The 22,686-nt window shown below is 41.3% G+C and overlaps 1 protein-coding gene across 2 annotated transcripts in view; it reads left to right on the top strand.

The window, feature by feature from the left end:
* The first annotated feature begins 2,106 nt into the window (after positions 1-2,106).
* Positions 2,107-22,686, top strand: part of als2b (alsin Rho guanine nucleotide exchange factor ALS2 b) — a 58,268-nt gene continuing 37,688 nt past the window's right edge. Inside the window, exons 1-10 of one of the 2 annotated variants that reach the window (XM_088930984.1) lie at positions 2,107-2,304; positions 3,520-3,593; positions 8,736-8,880; positions 9,592-9,734; positions 10,495-11,456; positions 12,500-12,833; positions 18,300-18,468; positions 19,861-19,957; positions 20,659-20,736; positions 21,977-22,162. In XM_088930984.1, the coding sequence (XP_088787110.1) occupies positions 8,861-8,880; positions 9,592-9,734; positions 10,495-11,456; positions 12,500-12,833; positions 18,300-18,468; positions 19,861-19,957; positions 20,659-20,736; positions 21,977-22,162 (1,989 nt within the window). In that variant the 5' untranslated portion in view covers positions 2,107-2,304; positions 3,520-3,593; positions 8,736-8,860. Of the gene's footprint in view, positions 2,305-3,469; positions 3,594-8,735; positions 8,881-9,591; positions 9,735-10,494; positions 11,457-12,499; positions 12,834-18,299; positions 18,469-19,860; positions 19,958-20,658; positions 20,737-21,976; positions 22,163-22,686 lie in introns of both variants that reach the window. The other variant, XM_088930983.1, reaches the window with a different exon arrangement.

Here is a 22,686-nt window from a genome sequence, read left to right as displayed (position 1 = left end):
AAAACACAACAAAGGTTACTGGCCCCAATATTTATTTGAGCTGCTAAATCCTGGGAATATATTTACAATCACATTATGCAAATGTTTGAAGTAGTATAGTGGTTTGAAGTGACTTGGGATCATTGTCACCATAAGAAAAACAATGACTCCTTTTTCATCTACACCATTCCCAGAAGGATTTTGTTTTAATCTCTGCCCAGGTTTTTCTTTCCTGGGATCTAAACACATTACAAAAATCACTGTAGTAATACTGGACAAGGCGTTTTTGCAGATTTTGCCATTCTTTCCACCAGAAAGACTTCACTGCCATAAGGCCTTTTAAAACCCAAATATTCCAATAATTAAGCCAATGCTAGCGCCACTGCCAATAATCTCATTAAAACTAGTTACCACCTGGTGTGTTTATTTATAAAATGCCACCTCTAGTGGAAGGTTAAGTCTCCCCAAAGACTGACCTGTCACAGCTTGAGTAAATTAACATTGATCCAAAATAAGGGAAAATCAGGGTCTGTTAACCCACAGAAAATTGATTATCTTATTTCAGGATTGCTTCACATGGGCTCTCGTGCCTGTTTCTGCCTTTTGATGATCTAGGTGCTTTATAGTTTGATACATTGGACATACTGTAAATTAGAATATGTTGTATTTCATTTCTTAAACTGTTGAATCCTCTTGCTACTTCCTGCAACCATTATGATGTGGCCCTTTTCTCTTAAGTGTCTGAATTCTTGCATGCGCATGTGAAATATCTTTCTTTGGTGACACATCCATTCGCAATCAACTTTGAATTGAAATGTTTTTAATAGTGGTTTCAGTTGTAAACTTGCATTTTATTTTTGAGATCATTAAAGATCTTTCTTCATAGACAATATGAAACATTTTACGTGCTATTTTTTTCCTTTGAAGTGCATTATCTGTCTATACAGGAATTTGTTTCAGGACATTTCAGACAATGGTCCTTCTTCAGCTGTTTAGAGAGTAATTTAACCACAATGTAGTAAACATTGTTTACTACAACAGCTCCAAAAATACCAATGTGTAATTTACACACAAAGAATAATCCACAGCTGAAACTCTGTGTATTTTACTTTTTGTTTGTACTTTTCAATGTGGAATTAACTACTATTTACTGTATGCTTTATCTAACATACACAGTATATTGAAAGATTTAAGACAGAACAAGACTAGGAGCATCTGCTATCCTTTTAGAAAATGTGCTCAGTATTGGTTCACATGATACAGAATGGCTATTCTTGTCCTTGAAAGAGATCACAGAAATAGTACTAAAGTTATTCCTGATGTGAAATGATTTGGTTCGTGCACATGTGAAGAATAAAACAATATCTCCTTAGAAACTATTGTGCAAATATCAGATTAACCTAGCTGCCGCAATCCTTGGTCATTTAGAACGGAAATTTCTAGAATCAGTCCAGGAAAGAACAGCCAGATGAAATCTTATGTTAAAAGCAATGTCCAGTGCTGACAGAACCAAATATTGTTTTTGTCATGAGCAGAGAAACCTTAGAGGGCATCTGACATTAACACTGACAAGGTCAACCCAATGTGCTTTTTCAAAACCAACAGCAAAACACAATACATACTGTATACACAGTACATATAAAAAGCACGCTGGACGCCTACAGCTCTGCGCACATCTTTTCTAACGCCCCTCTACCCCCAACTTCACCCCTACAGCAGTTCCTTTTAAGCCTTTAAGATTAAAAAAAGTTTTGGTAATTGAACAGAACGGCATAGAAGACAGAGATATTAGGAGGTTAGTTGGAAAAGATTTCAGAAGCAGTAAGGGGTTCTTTTAAACTTTTTCCTAGTAGGTAGATTTTTCATTTCTATTATGAACGGAATAGAAATCACGCACTGTGCGGTCGTGAACCAGATTTTCAAGCAATGAAAGATGAGCATGGAATCTGTAAAGGCGCTACATTCTTGCTATAGAAAATTCCCCATCTTTTTGATGCGCGCTCTAAAGGTATTTCTGAAATGGCAGAGATATTGCTTGGACTCGAAATTGAAAAAGTCGTTTAAAAAAAGGCTAATCGGACGTGTACAGTTTGAACCTTGGTGCTTTCCGTTGTTGCATCGGCTACATCCGAAAACAGTCTTGTTTGCTTAACCTCTTCGCTATTTCTCAGAATTGCATTGCAATATCGGCTGTGACCAGCTTCACTTTCGGCAGTCTTTGAAATTAGCTTTACTTGAAAGACTGTTAGAATTTAGAAGAACCCAGTACCAATCTGTTTACCTGGAGCAGGAATGACACGGGACGCATCAATGTAACCCCTCTTTGTAAGTAAGATTATCATGTTCTGAACATGGAAGTATTTTGTAATACAAAAACTGCCTTTTCGTGAAATTCTGGGTGAAACAAACACGAAGTTAAGGGATCTCCATTAGCGTCGGTTATCAAACAAGCTGTCACGCTGGTGAGGATACAAAACCGTGCAACCGTGTATATGTAATGTAAGATGTACTGTATGGTTTGGGTTGCTGTACCTGCATATCGCATTTAACCTGATACTCAAATTAGCTCTGAGTTATAATTACTAAAGCCATTTTTCACTTCGATGCTAAACACGAATTGACTCTGTCTTAAAACTAGTCAATAAGTCAATTTTGATTAGAGATTAAGTTATATCAGTACGTCCTGTCATTGATACCAGGCCAATGACAACTACTGTACAGTTTGTGCTGCCGGGTTGTCCGTTTTATTTTGCCTGTGCATGATAGGGCTTTGAGTTAATTAGAAAGTTCAGATTTCATGAGGGGGAGTTGGTATATACAGTACTATTGCCTGGGGTCCTTATACTGCATGTGGGTTTTGAAGTATTGATTTCCAAAGCATATTTATATGGATGCATTCTAACGCGTTTTTCCCCGTAGGCTATTTTCTGTAATAGACCATAGACTAGTAAAGACTAAATATGGGTATTTAGTCTTTAGTCGACACCTGAAGAAGGCTCCACGGCCGAAACGTTGTGTTCTCTTTCTTCTTTTTTTCAGCATGGAATAAACCTATTACTTGTTCCTTTGCAGCCTACGCATGCTGACGCAGCTACCCACCAAGACTAAATATAATTGAAATGTTTCAAAATCTTTTTTTTCTCTAAAAACTACTGTTTGTTTTAGTCTTGGGCATTTATGTCTTTCTTACCCAGTCGTTTATTTACTCAGTTTGTAGTACAAAAACAGACGTTTAAAACATGTTACTGTGCCTTCAGAACGTTATCACTGATGCTGTTACTATTTCAAATATTGCATATATTAAGATAGTGTGGGTAATCCGTTTTGTCTCATGTAGTGTAGACTTATATTCCGGTTCCATAGCGTAAAGATCATCCTATCACCACACTGTGTGGGTCTGTCCATGCGTTAGTCACATGGAGGTGAAGTTAACATGATTGTGAGTCTCTTTGATGTTCTTGGTTTTGTGTTTTGTACTCCTCTCTGTTAGAGTTCTTCAATTTTGTGACAGCAGTTTGCATGATACACTTGTTTTTGAAGGAACAAGGTCAGCAGAGATTGGTGCCCGCAGTGTTTAATATACAGATCATGGTCTCCCAACATTCATATTAAAGGTAAGGAGTTCAAATGTTGAAACTTGCTTAACAAGCCTATCCATGCTAAAACATCAGGCTACATTTTTAAAATATAAATAGTAGCAGCAGCCAATACACATTTATACTTTGCCTTTAGGTAAAGCAGACGTAGTGAACAGTGTGTGTGAAAGGTGAGATTTGACTGAGGCTAAGACTCAAGGAATAGCATCCTGAGAAGTTCACCCGGGCAGTGTCATCTCCGAATTTTAAGTTATAAGCAATAGGCATGATTCTTACTATATAACCAAAACACTTTTAGTGTGTCAGTTCTAACTTTAATAATAACTGTAAGGGAGGATCGGAGGGACTGAAATTATGTTCATGTACAGTATATGGACATTTTTATATCTTTTTATGTATTTTTAGTGCAGAATATCAGCTGTTTTGGGTCAGGAGTAACGAGCACTGTATTTGCTGCTCAGAATGTACCACTTTACAACTTCCCATAGCGCTTTGTCGACACCTTTAATTGTAAGCAAGCATACTACAAAAGAGAACAAGAGGGGTTTCTCTTGTATAGAACGAGTCTTATTCCAGTTTCTTTGTCAGACTTGTGGGTTATTGGAAGACTGTGTAGGTTCCCTACGCTATTTCCGAACAACCTTCAACACAAATAGGAACTTGTACAAAGCATGGGCGCTAAGCAACAGTGTGCTATTCAAGATATGTATAATGTCTCAACAACCGTTTATCCAGTTGCAGTATAGAACAGTGTAAAAATCCCAGTCGTGGGCAGTAAGTTGCCAAGTTGCTCTCATTCAGCAGAAGACAAGCAGGGTCTCAGTGAAAGCGAACTCTTTTGTCTTGAGCTCAGAAGCACGCGCCTGCCACCCACTCAATTAAGAGACCCTTTCGTCTCAACCAAGTGAATAAACGTTATTAAGTGAGCACCACACTCGGCATTAAAGGATACGTTAGGTCCCCTACAAACAAACTGCATCCATCACTGAACGCCACAACTTCTGCTGCTTGCTTGTGAACAATCCTAGCTTGGTGATGTTTTTTGAGAAGCGTTTTATTGAGGGTAGGTAGAAAAAGCTGTCCTATGGAGATGGGCCTGGCCTTAGTCCATGTCTATTTCAGTTCTTTTCGATCAATGTTACCTATTGGGAGCTGCCTATAAGGTGTGATGCAGTCATTTAAGAATTCTCCAGTGTCAGTGTCTCTGTTGGAATGGCACGCTTTCCATTTCCAATGTCTGCTCTTTAGGGCAAGAGTGGTCTTGTACTATCGATCCCATTTTGCACACAGTATGTCCGTGATAGGTTTCAGGGTGGTTTCCTAACCCTCTTAGAACAAGCAGCTTTTGGATAATCATAGGATAAGAGCTGCCGACTCCATTAGTGCCTCCTTGAAATCCTTGTGTATTTAAAAGTGGGGCTGTGTGTTTTCTGAATAATCTAAACATTGTAGTGACTTGGTGTTGTATGCTTGAAGAAAGTCCAGGTTTTCTCAATATCTGAAAAATATCTGCACTATTAACTGCTATTAACGCTTAAGGAACATGCTACAGTGTATATTCCAATCCTAAATACAAAAATTGAAATCTTGATTACAACTCTAGTATAAGATGAAGCAGCTTATGTTTAAGATGATCTTAAGGAAATTAGACTTCTTTGTTAGCAAAACAAATGCGTTCAGTCCTGTTGTTGATTGTAAGTCCTGTATTCAGTAGGAAAAGTGGTAAACCAACATCATCGACTTGATTTGTTGTGTCTTAAGGCGGTGTAAGAATCCTGGAGAACTAATTTTTTCAGAGCACACGTAAGAATCCTTACAGAAAGCATAAACATTAAATTTTAATGCAGTGTTTGGTGATATACAGGACCTTTTAGCCTACCTTTTCAATTAGGCAGGGTGAGTCAGCTGAAAGTAGTCAAACAAAAAATCTAAGATGGCTGCCGGAGAAAAACAGACAGGTTCATCGGCACTGTGGGTCCAGGGACCAGGAAAAGAGTGTATTCCAGAGCACCCCTGCAGAGGAAACAAACTCATGTAAAGAGCACATACAGTAGCTGCTGTTCCTTTGCAGGAATTTAATTTCAGTTTCTAAACATGATAAATAAGAATCATTTAGACAGGTAGCCAGGTATTTATACAGCAATCCCATGTGTACTGTGGGCTAGTTCAGATGTACTTCTGAAGTGGCTATGTTCACCTTACTCATCCCATGATTATTTCCTGTTCTTCATTATTTGTTTGTTTAGCAGATGTCTCTCTCTATAGGAATCCTTACTGGTAAGATCAGACGCCCTAGTATTGGAAAAAGAGCAGTGATTGTAGCTGAGAGCAAAAAAAACCTGGAAGTATAATAAGATGAAGTTACAGTAGACATCTAAAATTGGAGATTGCAATGCATATTTTTTATAAATAAATGGAGTTTGATCACATCTCTTCTGGCTTTCTTGTTTTTCTAGAGGGATTGTGAGTCCCTTGGGAGGGTCTCTAGTTAAGCTAATTTATTGCCTTACTGTGCTTATTGATTATTAGAATACATGTGATTGGAAATGAACTTTTTAGGTTTTCATCTTAATCTAAACCCCATAGAGATCATATGTAGTATATTATTGCCTTTTGATGGAGACGTGTTCCATCCATCATCAATCAGTCCTCACTCATGTTGCTGTGAGTCCTAAGTTTCATTAGAAAATGGGTTAAAAACAGCTGCATCCACACCAAATTTTTTAAAAAGCAGGCTATACTATGCTGTATTTTCCTGATATTTTCATTTGAGTGCGTCATTGTAACCAAATAATAGTGTTTCCTTTGCTTCATTATGACTTCTAATATTTTACTGTGTTGCGTGATGTAATAAAGGTGATTTTAAAAAATAACCAGTTTTTGCGCGTGCATTCAATAGTCAAACCCGAGCCTAATCCTTCTGAACAGTTCTGTCTGGTTGCTGGTCAACCTTGTACCAGAGGTGTTTTTAGACAGTCATCACAGATCTCATTCTCAATAGCATGTTGTATTGAAATGGAAAAAAAAAACAGGAAAAATACTCCAGCCAAGAGGAACTTTTATTGACAGCCCCTATGACATGCTATGGAATTTAACGCTGGGCATTCCACTCAATTGTGAGACTCTTCTGCGGTGAGTAGTAATTATATGCACAGGAAAAAAAAACAGCCGAACAAAGGTGTGAGTTTCAAGTTTCAAGACAGTTCTGGAAAAACCCATCATCGTAATTGAGTTCCATGATCATAGGTGACTGATAAGACTTATGCTGGTTTCTCCAGCAGGTTGGGTGTTGGCATGGGAGATATCAGGATGTGTATCTGCAAAAGTACATTGCAGGTTTTCTGAACACATTAAGTTTTCTTAATTCAGCTGATGCCTTTCAACAACAAGCTGTGCTAAGGGTTTTTCCCATTAACCCATTGTCTTTACTTTGGCGTGCATGTTGTGTAACTCGCTACAGTTCTTGCATGATTTGCAGTTGCCTCTGTTCAGCTTGTGAAGTTCTTAGTTTTTTTTACAATTTGATTTTTTTCCTTCACAAGTGTAACAAACACAGCTAACAGCCTTAGCAGGCGTGAACATGGATTGCACGTTTATTTTGGTTATCACAGGTTCTGGAGACAATGTGCTGCTAATTGTATCGTGTTGCATTTCCAATTAAAATTCGACACTAATCTGTGCCAACTTTCCACTGGACATTTTTATAGTACAGCCGTGGTTTTGAATGTATGCCATAAAGGATGAAGGTATCCAAGTTAATTAATGTTAATAATAAATATAAATATACTGCTTACAGTGCTGTGGGGTTTCTAACCCAGCAAGCCTGGAAAACGAGTGGTATCGTATAGAAATGGACTAAGTTTGCTCCAACAATTATATGCTGGAATAACTTAATCATATCATATCATTGAAAGTGAAATTATAAGGTTGTTGTGGATGGAAACAAATCTTATTTAATAAGCTATAACGGGATGTTTTATTGGTTTAATCCTTATTATCTCTCAAAAGACAAAGCCCAAGAGTAAATGTATGTAAATGAATTGCCCACATGATGATGAGGCATGCAGGCCTGTTCCTGGCAATTTCTGAGAAACCCTTTGAGACAGTGCCAGTATGCCCTCTCAGTAATAATTTACTTTTCACCTATAGTGGAAAAATAAGACTCCAAAGTTTTCTCGATATAAGGCTTACAATGTTAGATTAGGACAGTCAAATACTAGTGGCATTGACAAAAATATTGAATAATGTTCTTATTAGTTTTTGTTTAAAAAAACATCAAATACCATTTACTTCCTTACCCTTGATCTTTTTAGACATTAGTCTAAATCTTTTAAGTGGCCAAATGCCTTTAAGAGCTTCTGTATCTTTGAAATAATGGAAGTTGACAGAGAAGGGGTAAAGGCTGTTTAATGCATACAGTGCAGTCGGTAATACACTCCAGCACATTGGATTCAAAATGGAACAATGACTATGAGGTAACTTTTAATTACTTTTGATCCCCTAAAATGGGAGGACGATGTATAAAAAGGGCTGTGATTCTGATATGGTTCACCCTATATAGACGTAAATACCCTTAAAGCTGACATTCTGCACTTTAACCTCATAGTACTTGTACTGGGTCTGCTTGCAGTCTCCTCTGTTTGAGACCGAATAGATTCCGTGTCTTTGAATATAAGACATTTTGACATTCAGCTTCTTCAGTGTGCACATTTGCAATAAATTAATTGGAGAATTGTCTGTGACAGTACTGATTAAATAGTCCATTCAGTGGGTCTGAATGTAAAACTAATGATTGGATAATGATTTTCTGTGCTGCAGTGGGACTTTTAGAAGCTGGTAATTTTTAGAATGCATAGTCATTTTTGTGTCTATAAATACTAGTACTTAATACTATAATAACCAAAATAATGGTTAAATTGGCTTACAGAGAAAGCTGGGTCTGTTACACTCACTTTAAACATGGCACAAGGGGAGTTGCTGTCAGTGTCTTTAGCTGGAGAAATGATTTGTACGAGTGACCTTGTCCAGTCTCGTATACTGTATCTCATAAGGATAGGGAGAACCGTGTGGTGGCTTTGTGTGATAGACAAATGCAGTAACAGTGTACATGACACGAGCACTCAGTAGACATTAATTATTAGTTTGCTTTCTGTTTTATAGCAGCCTGCTCCAACTATTACTGTAACATCTTGCCAGAGTACATCAACTCAGAGCCTGTCCTGCTCTGCACAGAGCTGATGCCGAGAACTGACCTGCAGTGGTATTGACATGGAGAGACCGTTATAATGGACCAGCAGGAAAAGAGGTGAGTAGAACGCTACCAAGGTGATAAACACAGAATATCTGGTATTTTAACGTTTCACAAATGCGTCATTGCTTTATTTCTTAGCGTTGCCTTTGTTTCAGTTATATACTTAAAATATGCAATGCCTCTTTTTTTATTATTCCTATAGTAGAATTACAAAATGACAAGGTAGCAATACCATCGCTAAGGACATGCAATTATATACAAGAGCTCTAAAAGAGTTACAAGCAAAATATGACTAAAAAGTTATTCATCCCCATTAAAGCAATCAGTTTTGTTAATTAAAGGGGTAATATGCAGCTGTCACCAAACATTGTTTGACAGTGTAAATGTTTAATGTCTCAAAACCAAATATTTCAAGGAGAAATGGTTTTTCTAGCAAATGTTTTGCGAAAAAAATATATTGAAATCAAGTGGCTTTCAAAACAAATTGTGAGTTTTTTCCTCGTGCACAGAGAGGCAAATTTAGTTCTAAAAAAATCCTGTAAAGCTTGACAACATCTGTATTTGAATTCCCCCCTGCAGCTTCTGTCAAATCATATGTATTCTTGCGGGGGTTCGATGTGCATTAGGATCAGAGTAAGAGCTTCTCAAATGTTTTACCCTTCTAACAACACATTTTAATGCATTAGATGGTGATCACTGCTGTTATTCTTTATGCTGTTTTTTTTTTCTTTTCTCAACATTACATTTTGTTTTTTTCTAATCTAGGGAGGAGGAAGACCCTGGGGAGAGAGGTTTGCTCCATACCTGGAAGGGCTACTCCTGTGGGCTCACCCCTCACAGAATCCTTCTGTCCAAGCTTGTCCTGCAGGCTGCCCTGGGCACTCGCCATGGCGTACTGCTGGCCGAAGGTGAGGCCCGTCCACAGCAGGGGGTTGTCAAAACCACTGATCGCTTGTCACGTTAACGTGTTGTCAGTCAGGCCCCGATAATCACCCTGTACGCGCTCTTTAAGAGCATTTCTTTCTATGGAAGCACCACGGAGAGCACCTTGACCGCCCGTGTCACTGCTTGGTTTGGGAATTGCAGCGCTTCAGAGCGCAAGACCCTGCAACGAATTGTGGAAACAGCTGAAAAGATCATTGGAGCCTTCCATTTCTGTCACCTATCACAAACGCTGCTTACCCAAGGGCTCCAGTATAGTAGATGACCCCTCCCATAAACTCTTTGCCCTCTTACCATCTGGGAAAAGATATTGCAGTGTATGGGCTAGCTCCACCAGACTCTGTAACAGCTTCTTCCCACATTCTGTCAGGCTCCTCAACACCCTGGAATCTACTCGCACTCACCCCAATTCAAGAAACAGGGTTTAAATCCCCCCAGTGTGTTGTGTATATTGTATTATGGGTTGCCTTGTATCCTGTCTACAGTGTCCTGTCTGTCCTGCCTGTATTTGTGCCATGGGCCAGGAGGAACGATATTTCAGTCCACTGTGTACTTGTATATGGCTGGAATGACGAATAGACGTGAACTTGAACTTATCTTTGAGATCCACACTCTTTAGTTGAGCCAAAGAGCAGCTCCACACGATAAAGAAGGTTGTTATTAGTAAACTGTTGGTTTTACACATTCCTCCAGCTGTGATTGATGTCTTTATTATGTGCTCCTCAGGTGGCGAGGTGTACAGTTTTGGGGAGCTGTCTTGGAAACCAGGCTCGGCCACTGACAGGGCAGTCCCTGTGCTGGAGCAGGCCCTGTCAGGACAGAAAATTGTCTTTGTGGCAGCCGGAAGCTTCCATAGCGGGGCGGTCTCCGAGCAGGGCGCTGTGTACATGTGGGGAGAGAACTCTTCCGGCCAGTGTGGCGTGGCCAGCAGAAGCCCAGTCCCCGAGCCGACGGCGGTTCCCATTGCCGACCCCGACACCAGCCCCCCGCAGCTCATCCGGATAGCCGAGCTGGCGTGCGGGGAGCAGCACACACTGGCCCTGTCGGCCCACCGGGAGGTGTGGGCCTGGGGCAGCGGGTGCCAGCTAGGCCTGGTCACCAGCGTCTTCCCGGTCTGCAAGCCCCAGAAGGTGGAGCACCTGGCTGGGCGGCACGTGCTGCAGGTGGCGTGCGGGGCGTTCCACAGCCTGGCCCTCGTCCGCTGCCCCCCGCCCCAGGAGGCCCGCCCCCCCCCGGACAAATGCAAAAACTGCAACCAGCTCCTCATCACCATGACGGACAAGGAGGACCACGTCATCATCTCGGACAGCCACTACTGCCCTCTAGGAGTGGAGCTGGCGGAGGGGGAGGGCAGGCAGGCCTCTCCCATGCAGCAGCTGAGGAAGTCGCCTTCAGAACCTGCCCTGTATGGCCCTCTTCCTCCCCCCCTCTCCCAAAACTCTCCAGAAGCAACGCCAAGTCAGCAAGACTCTGAAGCCGATGAAGGCCTTCCAGCGGCGGAGACCGAACCGCAGACTGCACCCACTAAAGAGGAAGGCTCTTCAGAAGAAGCAAATAATAAGGCGGGTGTGTGGGCGAGGAATTCCCCGTACCCCAATGATCAGGCATTCGAGGAGTACTTGAAACGGCTGTCTGACCACTCCGTGGCACAACAGGCCTCCCAGGACCCCAGTGTTAATAGCTCTCAGGTCAGTATGCCAGCCCAGGGCCGTCATTTTGATGAGCTGCTGCTTTGGGGCTGTAAATAAGATTGAAATTTTAAGGGTATTAAAATTAGAGTTAGGTATTTTGTTTGCATGTCTATTAAGCTGTACAGTTCATCTACCTTTAATCATGACGTATTTTCCGTCATGATCTGATGAATTATTATTGATCCATATGACTTCAAGGAACCGTTTAGCATTATTTGTTTTTAAGAAGAACATTAAACGTATTGCGCAGCAGTTTGAACTTTGGTGTTGTCGTAGTCCCTGTCTCGCTCCAGACGGGACAAATTTACAGGGCCTCGCAAAGGGACTCGCTCCTTGGATCATTTTGCTTTGCCGTTTTTGCTCACATTTACTGTAGCTTGTTTTCTCCCTCGGGTGTTCAGGGTGAATATTTTTAATCAGCTTTTAATTGACAATGCTTTTGTTTGGGTGACTGCACTTAAAAAGAGCCGTGGTAGCTCAGGCAGCAAGGGTGTCTACCTCCTGACTGGAAGGTCCCGGGTTCAATCCCAGGTAGGATCAAGCGATGTAGCTTGCTCTGATTCCTTCCAGATGGCTCCCAGGTCCACTCAGCCTGCTTTCCAAGGGAGTACCTGGGGTTAATCCTTCCAGGGGTGATAGGCTGGCCGGAGCGTGATGCTGACCACATCACCTCCACCCCCAGTGTCGGATGGTCAAGAAAAATGGTGGCCCTTGCCCCCCATCCCCCATGGGCCTTTATGGCCTGGAAAGGGACCCACCTAGCTACACTTAAAAAATAAAAGTGTGGACCTCATTTGGATTTCTACAACTTGGGACATCGTTGGAAGGAGGCAAACAATTTGCCAAGGCACCGTAAGCGTAAAATGTCTCGGAAACCTCTCGCTGATGAGGGCAGAGCCGAGTTTTGTCTTCTCGGAGGGGCAAAGAGGCCACCAGAAGTGGAGCACCCTAGTGTAATATGATGGAAGGAGTGTGGAAGTGTCTGACTTTGCCGCTGCTGTAGTTTTGCGTCATTGTAACCCGTGTCCTCTGACTGGCAGCTCTCGGATGGCCCTGCAGACCCAGAGCCCGTGCCCCCCGTGACTACCGTGGGCTCCACCCTCAACAGCCTGGTGGTGTCCTGTGCCTCTGCTGTGGGGGAGAGGGTGGCCTCCACCTACGAGGCCCTCTCTCTGAAGAAGGTGATGAACTACTATTACCCCTCTGGGGGCAGCTTGGCGGCGCCGCTGGAGGGGAGCAAAGAGACCCGGGAGGAGCAGATGCGGTCTGAGGAGTCGATGCAGGGCAAGAAGAGCTCCAGCCTGGGGGACATCCGAGAGGAGGAGGCCGAAGGCCTGAGCCGCAGGCTGTCCCTACCGGGCCTGCTGTCCCAAGGTGACGCCTTTACCCCCCTTCCTTCACTGTGGCCAGCTCGTGCAGCGGGAATAAGTTATGGAAGAGAACAGGTCTTAGGGGTTAGGTTGAGTTTTAAATCCCCATTCTTTGTTTCACTTGAGTGTAAATGGTCCCACGCACACTGCAACTGTTTGCCTTCGAATGCTGGGATGAACAGATTTTTTGGGGATGTTCAGGCACTGCGGCTATTTACCACATTAAATTCTGCAATCAACATCATGTATAAAGTTCGAGCATCTATGGAAAACTTTGAATCGGAACGTATGTACTTTAGAATGGCACGGATGCAAAAGGGTGAAAAGTTACTCATACACTTTTCTGATGGAAACCGCAAGCGCGGTCACAACCTGTATTCAGTTACAAGCATGGAAGCCTTTGGTGAATGAGAATATTTTTCTTTTGTAAGCTTCCACGCAATGGGATGTTATTGTTCTAGTGGTAGTATATTTCCATTATGGAGAAAGGGGCTTTCTAAACCTGTTTAGCTAGTTAAATCCAGGTGTCATGGGTATCGTCCTAGGGAAAGTGAAATTGCAATATTTTACAGTGGTCCTCCTGTGTAAGTTAGTATTGCTCATTTGCACTTCTGTTATCTGAACATTCAAATGTGGTTGAATTGGTAGCCAACCAGCTTTAGAGTATATCCTATGCACTTGCTAATCAACACTAATAATAATACAGATTCCAAACCATGGCATTGTCTTACTAGAGTTTTTCACAGCAGAGACCTTAATTGATGATTTACTTCAGGTTAATGAAGAGACAAATACATTAATCATGTACTTTTCCTTTGCTCATAGCATATCCTCCATGACATTACTGCAGCAATGTATTTAATGTGGCTGGAGTCCTTCAGATCTGCTACTTATTCACCACAAAAGAGCTACATGGGCCAAATTGCCTCCTCTTATTAGGACTGGGCGATATGGCCAAAAACATTATCACGATAAAAATTTTCATATCAGTCGATATCAATAATTATCACGATAAATGTCAAATCAGTATTTCTTTCAAGTTTAAAGGCAGATTTTTTCTCCTGAGTGAAAGTTGAAGAAACCAGACAGTTAATTGGTAAATTAAACAACTCTTTATTTAAAGAACACAACAAACACTTGCCAAACAGCAGAAACATTAAACAAATCTGAGGTAGAGAGTATTCAAGTCTTTTTTTATGTCAAAATATGCATGAGTAAAATTTACAAAATAAATATCTTAATAGAAAAATTAAATCCTGCAGTGTGATAAAACACACATAGAAGATGGCTCAGACAGACTGCAAAGTTTAAAGTGCTCTGTTTTATGTCTGATCGTAAAAAGCCAAAATATCTCCAAATTACCGAAGTTGAATGACCTTTTCTGTCGACGATGTCATCGTCCTTCGAGCTGGTCGTTGGCAGCACTACATGTGCTTCAGTGTCGCTCTTTTCTCCACTCTTACTACAATCATGTCAGCCACCACCGTGTGGGTAAACACCACCACGTTAGCTGCCCGGTCTGCAACACGCACGCACACTCGTGCAGTATTTTGTGCGCATGCAGCATAAACATATATATCGAACATTTATCGAACTTTTGTTAAAATTATATCGCGGAAAATTATATTATATATAATTATATATTATATTATATAATTATAGGCCCAGCACTACCTCTTATTTGTAACTTTCTTATGTTCTTGTAGTTCTCTAAATTTATTTTCTTCCTTAAATCAAGCTGGCACAGGGAGAGGGCACCTTGTAGCTGATCAGCTCCAAATGTGCAGGACCATGCCAATAGATAAGAGCCAAAACCTGTGGTTTTGCATCGACCAAGTTGGTACCCTGAGCCTCACGTTGGGGAAAAACCGTTCCAGCTTTTCGTCTCGCTTCAGCGACTGCTGAAATCTGTCAGGTTTCAAGTCAACTCCCACCTGCTTTGGATTTTTATCTCGCAAGCTGCTGTTGTATTATGATGTCTGCACTGAGTCATCGGCTTATGGCCCATACTTGGCCTGTATCGCAAACCACTAACTCCCAATTTGGAGGGTATCCTTCTGCGACAGCACGACGAAAAAATGAATTTCCTGTGTATACTGTGATGGTTCGCCATTTTGGTCTTAAACCTCATTAGTTCAAAAACAATCACAAATTGTTACTTCCATTCATAGCCAACGAATAGGAAACTCGAACTATATCTCATCCTAGAGTAAATACGATGTGATTATAAAGAAGTTTCCTTTCTCTGAACCAGGATGCCACGTTATTCTAGATTTTCAAATTGTCTTTGTTGAAAAATGGTCCGGTGTCGAGCGCCAAATATTCTTGGCCTTCGTGCAGATTGTTTGGAAATGCTCGCGAAGCTTTTGTGCCTACAAAAGATGGGATATGCTTCAAATTGCTGCAGATCAGAAACTATTCAGCTTTAAACCCGATGTACAAAATCCTGGAGACAATCTTACAAAACGGTTCTCGGGTTGCAGCCGAAACAAGGAAATCAGAAGTCAGCGATCATGCTGCTGAAGATACGACTAGTTCTTTTACATTGTTTCTTTACAACTATTCCATAACGTCTCTACTATCTTGTTCTGCTATGACACTTCTTAACAGTGGCATTTGTTTGTGCCATGGTTTTCATATTCATAAAGATGTAAGTCAATTTTACTTTCTTTCTTTGCAAATAACACTTATTCCATAACCTCAGTGTCACTTTCCTTTGCAATAGTATTTCATGCCAATGGCACATGCTTGGAAGTTGTCAGAATTGCTCGATATTATAATTGGTAACTGAGTGCAGTGGTCAGAGAACAGGATTGTTTTACTATATCATGCCCAAAGTATGTTTTAAGAAATGATATTCAGAAAAATTGGTTTGGCAAAGAAAGCATGAATTAATGTGAAGTATAGCGTGTAATTACAATTCTAATTTTGAAGGAATAGCCAGATTCATCTGCAGTACTAGCTACATTGTAACTCTGCAGTTCATTAACCATTGAAATCACTCCATTTCCCAGATTAATTAAAAATATCGAACCATCTGCCACTTAAACATCTAAATATGTCACTTATTGGCAGTTTTCTGTTTGCTGAAGCATTCTTTTATCTGCCTAATGGAAGGCAGCCATCATGTAGTGTTTGTAATTTGTTATTAATGTAGGGACGATGTTCAGTCAGTGGTCAGGTCTTTTTATGGTGTGATTGATCAGCACATCTACTTTTGTGGAAGTCATGATTGATACTGGCTTCATGAGGGTACTAAGTGATACTTCTGTAAGATTTTTTCGTCTCCGATCTTTTCAGAATTTCTTTTGAGAATTCGTTAACTTTAAGGAATTATCAAGCAGGAAGAAATAGACTCTAAACTAGGAATGCTCGCTTCTTTTTAGATGAGTGCTATCTGTAGTGTTTGTTAGCACTATTTCCATAGAAATTTTTGATTGCAAAAGATAACTGAAAACAAGTGGAAACAGTCACAATGCAACATTATACAACGCTGTATATCTACTGTTATTTTTGTATGCTTCAGGCATTCACGGCCACAAGTGAAAAACTATTGATCAGCTTTTTTCTTATTCATCGCATAATGGGAAGGTTGATAGGAAGACATCCCTTGAACTCTTACCTCGTTCTGTGTTCCGGTCTCTTGAAAACAGAGTTCATGAACTTTTAGCAGCAGACCATTAATTTCTGCGTATCTGCTTTTGCTCTTCCTCGACAGAGTGAATTATATCTGCTGGGTTCCTGCTCCAGTAGTTAATTGACCTGTGAATAATCAATATCTGCAGTTTAGCATCTTGTGATGCATTGCCTCAGAAGTAGTCCAGGGTTATTTTTAGTGAAGCAACTGCCACAGAGGCTGAGACTCATAGCACTGCGTTTGAGACTTTATTTACAGTGACTACCCAATGAATAGCTGAATTTAAATGCATTTTGTCTCTGACTGCGTGCTTTGGACCTCATGGAGCAAAATGCTCTTCTAGGCAAGAATTGACTTCTCAAAATGCTTTGACCCAGCACTAGTATCAGCCTTCTGTGTGATCTGAGCTGAGAAGTTCATTGTTCAAGCATATTGTGTTGATCTCTGTAAGCTTTCAGACAGTGTGGTGGTTCCCTCACGAAATAATTTTCGTGTTGAATGTAGACTATTGGAGCATAATGGTAGACCTTTAAATTTCAGTAAAAAAAATATCTCCCGGTTTTTATAAGTAATTATGATTGCATTGCTTAAATACACCCACTTAATGGGTTATGTAAGTGTTCCATTCTGCAAATCTTTACATTAGCTGAGTTTTATGTGAGTCTGAAGTGCCCCTTTCTTAGCCATTGTGTGAACACATTCAGAGAATTATCCTTCATGATATTGCAGTGACCCTGCTCTATTTTCCCAGGTTGTCTCTGTACGTGAGGAAGGAGGGACAGGAGTGCAGAACTGCAAGCTCACCAATGTGCATTATCCTTTACTGATTAGCAGGGGTGTGTGCTGATCACAGAGTGAGAGAGAGAGCCAAAGAGAGAATTTAGTAGCAGTAACAGTCCATGAGATAGAGAGAGAGAGAGGAAACTTGCTCCTTTTATACAGAAATTAAATAACGCTTAGTGAAATGAAAATGTTAGAAAACCCTATAATTGGAATAAATAAACACCAAAGCCAGCAGCTGTACCAACACCCTGCAACTCACAACTGGGAACCCACTGGAGATTGGCAGGTGTCAAGGGGCAGTCTGTGTGGGTACCCCAGTATAGAGATGGATACCCTGTACTGTAAAAAAGGCACCATCCTTTGGATGAAATGTAAAATCTGACTCTCCTGATTCTGACCCTCCAAGGACATTTCTCAAAAAGAAATGAGTAGGAGTGTTACTTCGGTGTCCTGGTCCAATTTCCGCCCTTTAACTTAAAGATGGCGACAAGTCAGGCACCCAGAGGCAGGGGGAGGGAGAGGGGGAGGGGGTGGTGTCTTCCCGCCTCCATAACTAAAATGCCAAATAGGATTGGCTTAAGCGACATACACAGTCGTGTAACTGATAGTTTGAGGTAGCCTATCGTGTAGATTTCGCTTTGTTGCTGATAGGTTAAGCTTTCAAAACTCAGCAAAATTCATGTGACTGATTTTTCGCCCTGTTTCGTTGGTTAAACGCAATGATCACAAGCACCAACATGGTAACTGGGTTGTGTAGTTTTAAATTCAGTTTGAATTAAAACTGTACTTACTGTCTTCGTATTTCGCCAGGGCTTTAAAGAGAGGGCACGCCAAAAATTTTCGGTGCCGTCGTCGTGGAAGTCCATCTGGGCAAGCATTTATACGGTATATATTTGTACAAAAGTCCCTGGTAAAATAATATCAGGTGAAAGTGATAAACACGCCAGTGGCTGTGTGTTTTTAAAATTCCTTTAGCATTTATGCAGAGGAGAAGTATTCAAAGTAGTGCATCTTCTGGCTGCTTGAAGAGTTTTTTTATCTGTTTTATAGTGTCTCCCAGGCTGCTGAGGAAGGCAGGCCGATCACGGGTGCGAATGGTGGCTCTGACTCCGACTTCGGACACGGAGGCTGATGGCTATCTGCCCTCCCTGCACACAGAGGTGTGGAGCTGGGGGAGAGGCAAGGAGGGGCAGCTTGGCCATGGAGATATCTTACCCAGGTAAGAGCCAAGAAAGGCTCATAGGAAGGCGAGGCGCATAATATTCTGATCTGAAAGAAAATGTCAGAGACCATCACTATTACATTGAACTAGAATCTTCTGTATACTGAGTATTTACACAATTGGAAAAGCCAGTATTCCAGATTGCCCTTTCCTGTATTTATTTAGAGGGCTGGAGAGAACTTTTTCTGGATGATCTGATTGGCTTGTTGCCCAACCAATGAGAGCGTGGAATGCAAACGCATTCTCATGCCAGCCAATCAGCCAGGTCGGGCTCACCCTCCAGCCTTACAAAAGGCTGCATGCATCAGTCGCCCAGTTGAAAACTGGGCTTTTCTTACTTTCGCTTAAATCACTGAGATCCTTTTCGATTTGGTAATTTGCTTGATTTAAAGGGCCGTGGTCATAATTGTCTTTGAAAGTAGCTCTTCATGCATAGAGCCTCCACCCCTGTGATCCTCCGCTCTCTTTAGGTCCAGCCAATCACACTTTTCTTTCTGGTCGTTTAAAGGTCATTTTTCTAATTGACCTATGTTAAATACACAAGGATTAGATTTGGGTTTGGTGAATGGAAGTGCTATGTTATCATCTATTAACTGTTTTCGAAAATGCCACAGTGGTATGTAAATAGGATGGACATGCTAAAACATGTTTTCTTAGTCATGTTGCTATGCAAAGTCTGTTTGCTTAATTGCAATTGGAGTTTGCAAATATTGCTGATTACGGCATGATTAATTGTTACTTTAGCTCTGTACAATTATGTATTACAGATGGTAGAAGGTATGTATAATTGTCTGATCCTGTGCTGGATCATGTGGTCTTCTTCTTGGGTTTCTGGGAAAGGACCTGATTTATCTAATCTCTTGTAGTGACGAACATTTTGCAACAAAAAGTAGCGACCCCATATTTTGAAAACAGGCAGATATTAATTAAGCTTGTCTTATCATTTCTATAACTTAGTCCTTGTTCATTTAAAATTTTGCACCTCTGAGACCAGATTTCCCTGTTCTTTTGTGAAGCAGTGTTTCGGGCTCTGGAAGGTTGGGGGTTCAAATCCTGGGTTAGAGTCTGCTGTTGTACCCTTGACCAAGATATTTCACTCTGATTGATTCAGATCATTATAATAATCCATCGTTATTGATCGGATTCAATATATATTCAATAATGATCAATAGAAATTCTGTAGGTTACTTTAGACTCAAAGTAGCTAAGGATTGGAAGTAGGGGCGTTTTGAACCAAGTTAGTTGTCATCTGATTCAGTGAGCCCATCAAGGTCTAGGGTAGAGTGCGATCCACTCTTAACCCCTCTCTTACAGTCATTATGGAAAATACCCTGTTATTTTCCTCCAGTGTTACTCGGGGTCTGAGTTGTGTTGTGTGCTTGTTCTCAGGCTGCAGCCTCTGTGCATTAAGAGTCTGAACAGTAAAGAAATCATCCGTGTGGCTGCTGGAGCGCACCACTCGCTGGCCCTGACTGCCCAGTCCCAGGTAAGGCTCGATCAGCCACTAGCAGCTGAACATTACGGTTTCGTGTTCTTTTGAGAGTTTCTCTGCAAACGATCACATAAAGCACCTTTTTAAGTGCCTTTTATCTCTTTTCACTCAAAACGTTCCTTTAAAAACTTCCTTTAAAACGTACTTATACCAAATTACTTTGTTTCTGTTACTATATAATCGTCTAAATCATAACTGTTATTTTCAGTCAGCGTTGTTTAAATATTGTTGATTACCTATGCCTGTTTTCTTCAAGAGCATGCAGCAGAGCCAGAAATCTGTAGGATTGTTTGTAGTGCCCTCTGGGTGGAGTTGGTTAGGTTGATAGGCGTCTCTAAATTTTCCCTTTAAGCTTGTGTGTGTGCACTATAGTGGACTGACATCTTGACTAGGGCATTATCCCGCTGTGTGTCCTACACTACCAGGATAGGCTCAGGGATGCCGTGAACGTATTGGGAATTAGTTGCGTTCTGGTAATGGATGGCTATATTGTAATGGCTGTAAGAATTTTTTATACAAAGTATGTGTATCATTAATAAATGCTAAGAGGTTTACACAAATAATTTTGCAGAAATAATGTGCATTAATTGTCTTAATTCACACGCCTCCCAGAAAGATCACACCAGTGGATGCCCACAGCCAGCCTTGTGCAACTCGGAGCCTGGTGCTCAATGGTTCTGATTGTGTTTTGGCAGCTTTTCTCCTGGGGCAGTAACAGCTCTGGACAGCTTGGCCACATGGAGTCGCCCACTACCATTCCCCGGCTTACTAAGGTAAAAGAAGACGGCAGCAGTTATCTGCCATCTTGCAGAAGCCATATGCTGGTTTATTTTTAGTGCCTGTGCAAAAAAAGTCGAGACTTTGTGCTCCCTCCCTGCCAAGCAAAATGGCTCAGTTCCAGATCTGTGCAAAAAAAAAGCACTTTATCTTCTCCTTCATCCCTCTGCACCTTTCATCCTTTTGCACAGAATATATACAAGCAGTTTTGTTCAAATAAATGCCAAATTCTGTTTTCTGACAAACATGGGGATATGCCTGTCTTGAGGAGACAACAGTTCCCATTAAACCCATACCCTGCCAAAATATTTGAAGATCTGAAGCAAGACATTTGCTTTTAAAACTCATCTGCTCATGCATTTCAATCCATTTCCCCTCTTCACAGAAATGTGCTGTATTTCCGTATAACAATGTAAAATGCTTTTCATTTGTAGGAAAATTGATGTTTGACCAATTTTACAGCACAGAGAATTCACACTCTGTAATGTTGAATTTTTTTTTGTCATATCCACTATTATATTACTGATCTCACCTACCAGATTGCAGAACAAACTGGTGTTCTAAAACAAAACTGAATTCTACCATAGTAATAGCTGACAGTAAAAGCAATGGCAGGAGTAGGCTGATAGGGTTTGCACCTATGTTGTATTTTACAATTGGTGGTGTAGCAATTCATATTTTCTTAATTGAGTAGTACATGTACATGGTTTTTCATCATCTTCTGGTGATAGTGAGCTGTACTTATCCCTGATAGTGCAGTGCTTGTATGGGGGCATGTAACCCTGTACTCTTAGGAAACTCCTTATTTACCCTACTAGGATCAAGACCAGAGTCACAAATAAGTTCTCCTCTCTTTATCTGAGGAGAACTATTAAATTAGTCCAGTTAAGATTTAAGTGGAGCAATTAATCCCTTCTCCACTGCCTTCTGCTGTTAACTTCTTTTTCCTAAGGAGACTTAGCCTGCTGGATTCAGGACTCTGAGTTCTAGAGCTGGCAACAGGTGGTCTACAATGGAAGAGCAGAGTGCCGGAGCTTTTTCTAGTTCTTCCTTCCACATACTTACTAGAATTGGTGCCGTAAAAAGAACATAATCATAAGCCTTAGAGTTTCGGTCTCTTAAAGCCCCCTCAGAGGGGGTTGTGTGAAGAAGGACTCTGCCGAGTCGGGCAGAAGCAGTGCCGAGTTCCACCAAGTCGGGCGGCGGCGACGCTGAAAACCGTTCTTTCTCATCCAGATGTCAGAGGGAATCCGCGTGTGGGATGTTGCGGCCGGTCAGCAGCACACCCTGCTGCTGGCTGACGGAGACTGCTTCCAGCCCATCCTGTACTACAGCGGGAAGCAGGTCAGAGAGGATGACGGCAGTCTGCAGACCGACGGCGGTTATACCCAGCAGCCTGTACTCCTGCCTTTCTGCATGAACGTGAGTGCCCCCACCATGATAACTTGAGAGATGCCCTACCCTTAACACAGAACCTGCACCTCTCAAAAACCCAAAAACCGAATGCATCTTCATGTCACTGTGTCATCATATGTCACATGATATAGCGAATCCCAGTACCTATTGCTTTTGCAGTTAGTCAGTTTGCATAGTCGGTGATAAAATAATATTTAACAGGAGATCTTTCTTACTTGTATCTTGTTTAAAAAATTTAAATTGCCACTTATTTTTTTGCTGCACTTCCCAGATTTGGAATAGCCAGTTATGTGTTTTTCACAGCTACAGCCACCCTTAACAACAGTACAGGGCTGAATGATGAAGTATTTTTTTTTATACAGTATATACAGAACATGCTAGTCTCTGGACTAATCCTGTCACCTTTGTAAAGACGATTAATGATACACAGTACGCTATTTTGTCATTGCTCGGGGAGATCCTATTTACACTACAAACGCTACTTATGAGAACTATTTCTGACACACGCGCAATGATATCAACCCAGTCTC

Source organism: Atractosteus spatula, chromosome 13 (genome assembly GCF_055471065.1).
Source record: "Atractosteus spatula isolate fAtrSpa1 chromosome 13, fAtrSpa1.hap1, whole genome shotgun sequence".
Lineage (NCBI taxonomy): Eukaryota > Metazoa > Chordata > Actinopteri > Semionotiformes > Lepisosteidae > Atractosteus > Atractosteus spatula.
This window is presented reverse-complemented; position numbering and strand designations above follow the sequence as displayed.